General features: G+C 52.2%; 1 protein-coding gene across 2 annotated transcripts; it reads right to left on the reverse strand.

The window, feature by feature from the left end:
* Positions 1-973: 973 nt before the first annotated feature.
* Positions 974-6,775, reverse strand: RAB9B (RAB9B, member RAS oncogene family). Of its 2 annotated transcripts, none has more exons than XM_005527425.3 (3): positions 6,730-6,775; positions 5,169-5,221; positions 974-4,323 (listed from the first exon to the last, which is right to left on the reverse strand). In XM_005527425.3, the coding sequence occupies exon 3, from the start codon at positions 4,286-4,288 to the stop codon at positions 3,683-3,685; it is 606 nt and encodes a 201-aa protein (XP_005527482.1). In that variant the 5' UTR covers positions 4,289-4,323; positions 5,169-5,221; positions 6,730-6,775; the 3' UTR covers positions 974-3,682. The 2 variants fall into 2 exon arrangements, with proteins under 2 accessions (XP_005527482.1, XP_087918961.1); XM_088062835.1 differs by lacking the exon at positions 6,730-6,775 and adding an exon at positions 5,631-6,410.
* Positions 6,776-7,630: the final 855 nt, after the last annotated feature.

Below are 7,630 nucleotides of genomic sequence, written 5' to 3' on the forward strand. Positions count from 1 at the left end.
TTGCCCAGAGAGTAGCCCCAGGGTATCTTCAGCCACCAGCATTCCTCAGAGAGTGGCTCTTGATGAGAATCCAGTTTCCTCAGCCCACCACCCAGCAGTTGCATGGCCTTTCAGGGGCACTACCTGGCCCAGAGCAGCAGAATCCTCAAGAGGGCCGTGGGAAAGATGAATGGGATCAGGACACTCCTCACCCCTCCTCCTCTCCAAACACACTGGGCTATGCTACAGCATCTGTTCAACACAGAAGCAGCTCATTGCTTTCCTTTGGAAACACTGCTTTGCCCTCCAGGGATCCATCCTCTCCCCAACCCATGACAAAATCTACTGAGCCCTCTGACAAACCCTTCCTGAAGTGAGGCAGCCTCACCCAAACCCCACAGCGCTTCCAGGCCAGAGCCATCTCCCACCAGTGTTGACTCTGTTTTCAGCTGCATTTTGAAATGGCTGCAGTAAGATGCTGGAGGACCCCAGATACTCCACCCCCAAAATGCAGAGTTTCCAAGGACTTTGAACCCTACACTGCCTCCTGGAATCATGGATAGCGCAAGCAGACCTGGGAGGAAAATAAACTAAAAGGTTCTGCCAAAAGAAACAGCAGGCACAGGCTCTGCAAACACAGAGAGTCTCCCGAAATAAGCAGCCATCCTGGCAAGACAGCGAAAGAGAACAAACCCCATATGCTGATTTCCTTCTCAGCATCCTATGGAAATCATGCCTGGTTAAAACCCCCTGGAGCCCGAGGAACCAGTTCCAAGATCACCGGAAGAATTCACCTGAAAGTACTGGACTTGCTGCTGAGAGCCCAGGCTGAGATTTTAAAATGTAGTGACAGAAGGAAGCCATGTGGAATATTTCTGTTCTGAAACTGTTTTCTGTTTCTCTTGAAAAGACAAAACTGGTCACTGGATTAAGCTGTTGAGTTCTGATCCTTCAGCTCCTGGTCCAGGTAGGTACATGAAGGAATATCCCTCTGATCCCTTAGTGACTTCTCTCTGCCAGATGCTGTAACTAACCCATCCTCAGAACAAAAGCTGACTTGAACATTGATAAGCCAAGAAGGCAGCCACTTCCCAAACTAACTTGAATACATCCATGTTTTATTTGCTTAAATAAAGGTAGAATTTGTTTTTACAATTCCAGTTCTGTAGCAATAGCAACAACCGCAGCAGCACGAGTGGACATGGGGGAAGGGATGGCTGTTGGCACTGAACTTGCAACAGAATTCAAAAACCTGGCTCCTTTGGGAATTGTGCGTTTCATTTAAAGTAAGTTAAACAATTGAAATATATTATACTCTACCTTTTAAAAAAAATCCACACAAGCCTAATATAATAGGAGTTTTTTAATATCAAAAAAGTCAACGATCCAATGTCTGTTAGAAAAAAAAAGTGCTGTGTAACACGTGCACAACGAGGCTCTTGAGCTTTAGCTACCAGCATTGACACGCAGAGAGTGCTGCAAACAGCTGCACGTGTGCCTCCTGCACCGTGGCATGCTGAATCTGCCCTCTTCCACAGGAGGTGCCACTCCTCACACAGGAGATCCATGGGGAAGTGGCAGGTTCACCTGCAGGGAGCTCCCTCAGCAGCCCCCCCTGGCAGGGCCAGACAGCACACAGGGGCTTGAGTCCCTTCTGACCCTGAGTCCCTGTGCAAACCAGCTCCAGGGAATGAGGCTGTTCAGGGATGGAAACTGGAACCACAGGTCACAGAGCCTGGGACCTTGAAGGAAATATCAAGCAGCGCTAATGAAGAAAAATCTAGAGGCCTCAGGAGGTCAGACATAGTTAAATAAACAGTAACTATAACATCCTGTAGAAATCTCTTTCACCTACAGAGGCAGAACCTTCTCCTTAAGGGACCTGTTTTTCCAGAGACTGTAAGAGCTGTCTAGATTGCATTCACACCCCATGAATACAACTGTTCAGGCCTGTTTAGAAATTAGATCCTCCTAACTAAAGCATTAATACTCCAGTCCCTTCCACCCATGGTTGCCCTGCAGAGAAGGGTAAGATCTCCCTGGGTTACCCCAGGGGAAATGGGGGAATGCTCATGCTCTGCATGCTCAGAGACTGTGCTCTGATGGGGACAAGCCAGCAGCACAGGGCAGAGACTGCCGTGCTCTAAAGCACAGCTTAAGGGAGGGTTGTTTGATTTGAGCTACAAAATTTACCATCCAGCAGCTGATCACAGTGGGAATCACAGCTGGCAGCCAGCAGATACGTGCTCAGGGCAGGCTCCTACGTGCCTCTGGGCAGTCACAGCTTTGGCCAAAGGCTTGCACAGGAGGTTCAAATGGCAGAGACAGCAGTCAGCAAGCTCATCTCTGCTACACAGCCAGCCTGGACTAACACCTCACAGAGGGCAGGAGGTGGGAGCAAAGCCTGGCATCCCTTTTAGAATGTTCCTTGGGACCCCCATGCCCATTTTTCAGCCACCTTGGACAGAGAAAGTGGTGCAGCTTTCTCCCCACTGGATTGAACACAGCAGTCAGTTAACCAAGCAGACAACTGACCAGTCTGTCATAGGAATTACAGCTAAAACATCCTGGATTTCCCACGAAGGATCAAGGGCCAGGCCGATGGCATGGGCTAACTGTGCTCAGCAGCACTGTGCCTGACACCACAGGTGAATGGCTCCATGCTACAGCATTCAGATGGGAACATCCACTGAAGGCATGGCTCTGCCAGCTAGGGAGGCACAGTGGTCACTGGTGCCAGACAGCGAAAAGGTTTAACAGCTGACCACGCATGAGTCCTCCAACCGCCTGCACACCTAGGAGACAGCCCACCCTGCCATCTGGTCTGCTAGAGCACATCACCTGAACACAGTGATTAATTGTGACAGAAACCAGCTGAACTCCACATCTCCTGAGTAACCCTTTGACATGACCCAGTGAGCATCCACATTGGTGTTTTTCACCCAGGGCTTCAAGGCTGAGTTTCCACAAGAGACAAGGAAACATGTATTCAACAACAAGCAGACAGTCTCTCCAAAAAATAACACACATACAAGACAAAGTTAGAGGTGAGGAAAACCAGACCAGAAATAAGCAGCTATGAAGAAACAATGCTGTCACAGGCCTGTCTCTTCTTCATATGTTGCTTCAGGTCAGAACTCTAACAATTCTCATCACAATTCAGCCTCGGGACACAATGCATTTATCCCAAACAACAGACACAAATCCCAGCCACTCCAGTATTTGGTTTTCTCACAGTCACAAGGGACAGTCTTTATGACAGTTTTCGTTCAGTATGCTGAGTGGGATTTCCTTTGGCAGTATGGTCATGAGTGGGTCTAATATTTTTTTTTAGTTCAGGACTAAAATACTTCAGTGTCTAGGATGCTCTCAGCTTTGCTCTGCAGGCAGTTCTTGGTACAGAACAAATCCCTATTGTCTTTAGGGAATTTAAAGGACTTTAACTCAGCCCTTTAAACCTGCTAAAACAGGCAGAGATGGAAGTAAGACTACGCTCACATGCTCTGTTAACAGCTCCTTCCTGCAGATACATGCTCTGTGCCTGAAAACTCCAGGCAGGATTCAGATGGTGAGGCTGCAGCTCCCCAGTGAGCAAAGCACCTCTTGTCCTTGTGGCCACCCTCCTCAGAGTGCCCCAGGGCTGCCCAGGTGTGTTCTGATCCAGCTGCTGGCTCGAGTGCCGCTCCCAAAGCAGCAGCCACTCTCAACAACAGGAAGAGCCTGATTTGGAGCTGGAGTTCAGGTCAATGGTGTGGCCCAGCATGCAGTGTTCCATCTGCTCCTCCACTGCCAGCACCTGGCGCACAGCTTCCTCAAAGGCCACTGTTACATTGGTGTCATCCTTGGCACTAGTCTCCAGGTACGGATAGTTACCGTTTTCCATGCACCAGGCCTGGGCCTCCTCTGTGCTCACCTGTCTCTCCAGTTTGTCTATCTTGTTGCCCAGAACTACAAATGGGAAGTGTTCAGGGTTCTTCACATCAGCATAATAGATAAACTCCTTCTGCCAGTTACTGAGGTTCTCAAAGCTCTGCCGGTCATCCACGCTGAAGGTCAGCAGGCAGCAGTCTGCTCCCCGGTAAAACGGCGTCCGCAGGCTCTTGAACCTCTCCTGTCCTGCAGTGTCCCAAATCTGGAGGGTCACAAACCGCCCGTCCACCTCCAGGTCCCGGTTTAAGAACTCCACCCCAATCGTGTGGAATGCCTGTGAGTCAAACTTGTTGGTGACGTACCGATTCATGAGGGAGCTCTTCCCAACTCCACCATCTCCAAGGAGAATGACCTTTAGGAGCAAGGATTTCCCACTCATTGCAGCAGGACGGAGGAGCAGGGTACCAAGGCAATCTGCAGGGTTCAGAAATAGTACAGAACAGACATTTGACTTGTGGGTTCTCCAGAAAGACGCACAGAGAACAGAATACGGTATCCCCATTTCTCAAGTTTTGTATGTAGGAGGAAATGTCTCTTTTTAGAGAGATCTTATTATCCTAATCTCTCTTATTAAAAAGTTAGAGCTGGGAACTGGACAAACTTTCAGGCACTGAAGTCCTCCATCAGGTCCAAAATGGATGCAGCACATGAACCCTTTAAGTGAAAGGTAAAAACAATTGTTCAGAGTTCAGTATCAATTACACCACTTTTGGTGAAAACTCTGTATCAGAAAGCTTGTCCAGTTTTTCCAAACACATCAGCACTACTTAAAACATCTCTCTGGGCCTGCATCCTGTGAGGCTATCACAGAAACAGCAAAATCACCAGGGGTGGCCGTCACCAGGCCTTTCTTTCCAGTGTGCCATCACCAGCTAAATAATTTCTCCTCTCTGACTTGCTCTACTGGAAGGATGTAATAGACGTGCAGGTCTAATATCAACACAAGTAATTTGTCAAGCCAGTTCTTAATCACCCTGAGGATGCTGACTCACCTTGCCAGCGGAGCTACGCGTGATCTCTGCTGCTCAGAAGGGGTTTCCCAGGCACAGGGACCAGCTGCTCTTTGCTGGCAACGCCTGTCACAGCCTAGTTTGCTCAGGCTCAGCTGCAAGTCCACATTACAACAACCCAGACACCACAGGTTCCTTAGTCAGCACCCTCAAGGCCAAGTGCCAATGCATCCTCCCCCTCCCACGGACACTCTGCTAAGGTAAAGGCCTGACATGGAATAAGAGGTTTGTTTGGCTGTTATACTGTACCTGCTCTGTCTCCAGGATTGTCCAGGAAACACCTTCCTCCAGTGTAACAGTTACTAAAAAACAAACATCAGTCATCAAGGTTATCAGAGCTGCCCTCATTGTCTTTCAGTTTGTGATGCTGATCAAGGATGGAAGGACAACAGAAGAGCTCTAGGAACCTGCATGTGCAGTACTGATGGCTGGAGTAAAACAGCAAGAACAAAACACTGAGGAGTTTCCCTTCCCCACAGCCCATTTCTGACCAGGGCAGAGTGAGTACAGTGTGCCTGCTGAACCCCAGGTAAGAACAGAACAAACTGAAGGAACTCTGACATGTTCACATATCACCTGTGCTGTACACCCTGTGTGAGCCTGGCTGTGCACCCTGTGTCTCCCCTCAATCCAGGGGAAGATATTAACTGTGATCTGTTTGTCCTACCTACTCACACACCCTGGAATCTGATTTGAGGATTGAACACGTACCTGAATCTACTAACGAGGAAAGTGAGCCAGCTGGTAACAGCAGACACAGAGCTTGCTTACACCTGCCACCAACACTCCTGGGAAGGGTGTGGATGAGTAGTGCTGCTTAGTGATGACATCTCCAACCCACTGAAGCAGGAGTGTGTGGCACTGCTCAGATCAGCACTCCTATTCCTTCCAGGCCAAACCCTGCTTTCTGTCTTAACCTCGGCGGGCCCTGATCAACCTCGATTCTGCTCTTTCTGCAGCCCTTTCAAACGGTGCTTACCACAAAGCCAAAAGCAGAAACTTCTGCTTTAAGTGAGTTTCTGCACTTTCTGCGCAAAAGGCTCACAAATTTCACTTCCCTGTACAGAAACATCTCCAACCAAGCACAGCAAAGCTAACCTGATGGGCTATTTGAGGAGCACTGTGTGACCCACTAGTTCTAAAGCAGCCCTAAACGCAAATGTCAGAAGAGACAAACAGGAACTAACTGCAGCACAGGTCCCCATGGCCCATGGCTTAGGGGAAATCCTGCCCCATGAGCAGGTGAGCTGTTCAAAACCCTTGTTCCTTTCCCAAACCTTCCTGAGGGATGTTTAAGCCAGTCATTGTCACCAAAGCTCCTCCTGGCACAGGCCATCAGCCCCGAGCAGAGTTTCTGTTTAGAAATGCTCTGTTAGCAAGTGACTCTTTTTTGAAATGACTAATAGGTTATGTCGGGCTGCTTCAGAGCCTGCAGGTCAGCACGCTGCCGGCAGCCGTGACACAGCCTTGACACCTCGACCCCGTTGCGAGCTATTCCAGAGGCTGAACCCCACTGAAGCAGGGCCGACCCGCTCCCGCAGGGCGCCAGCACCTGTGTGCAGGTACCAACAGCGGGGTGGGCACGCCGGGTCCAACTCCCCCCTTCTCCCCAGACCCCGGCTCGGCGGAAGCGATACCCTCCGGCGGGTCCCATCCCGCCCCACGGGAGCGGCCAGGGAGATGCCCGCAGCCGAGGAGCGGCACCCGCAAGGGACCCCCTCGACCCGGGCCGGGGTGAAGGGGCGGCTCTCCAGCTCCCCCCCACCGCGGGTGCCCCGACCAGGGGCGGCGGCGCCGGGCCCGCCCTTACCTCACCCTCACCGCCCTCCGGCCGCCGCCGCCGCCCGGCCCGCGGGGCGCAGGTGCCGCTCAGCCCCGCGCCTGCGCCGCGCACGCGCCTCCCGCCGGCCGGTAGGGCCCGCCCCGCAGCCCCTCACGGTCCGCCCGGCGCTCCCCTCACGCTGCCCCGCATGTCCCCCTGTGGCCCCTTAGGCCCCTCACGCTCCTCCGTGTCCCCCCGTGTCTCTTCAGCCCCCTCACGCTCCCCCCGTGCTTCCTCAGGCCCCTCACGGTCCCGCGGTCACTCCCCTCACGCTCCTCCGCATGTCCCCCTGTGGCTCCTCAGCCCCCTCACGCTCCCCCCGTGCCTCCTCAGGCCCTTCACGGTCCCCCCTTACAGCCCCACCTGTGCCCCTTCGCTGCCCGCCCTGTCACTCCTCTATACCCCGTCCTCTTTAAAGAGGACATTAAAGTGTCTCCCTGTGCCCGCGGTCCCGCACTGCTCGCCCCTGGCACTCTCCTCAGTGTACAGTCCCGCCTGTGCCCACTCGCAGTCCCCTGTGTCACTCCTCACAGTCCCCGCATGTCCCCTGACCCCCACATGTCCCCTTAATGCCAGTCCCTGTCACTCCCCGATCTCCTGTCTCCTCATGTCACATCGCAGCCCCTCACTGCCCCTCCCTGTCATTCCCCTCACAGTCCCCCCTGTGGCCCCTCACTGCCTGCCCCTGTCACTCCTCTCACAGTCCCCCCATCCTCACTTTGTCACTTCAGTGACAGCTGCCTGAAAGAGCAAGACTTCCCCCACCCTCACAACTGGCAGTGGGACTAGGAGTGAGAACATCTTTAAGGAGGTTTTCGGGGAAGAACAGCTAATATTAACATTACAGAGAGTTGAAGGGGAAAATTGTGGTAAGGTCACACCAGCCTTG

Source organism: Pseudopodoces humilis, chromosome 15 (genome assembly GCF_049639895.1).
Source record: "Pseudopodoces humilis isolate 2021_Gansu_Grassland_sample_001 chromosome 15, ASM4963989v1, whole genome shotgun sequence".
In the NCBI taxonomy this organism is placed as follows: domain Eukaryota; kingdom Metazoa; phylum Chordata; class Aves; order Passeriformes; family Paridae; genus Pseudopodoces; species Pseudopodoces humilis.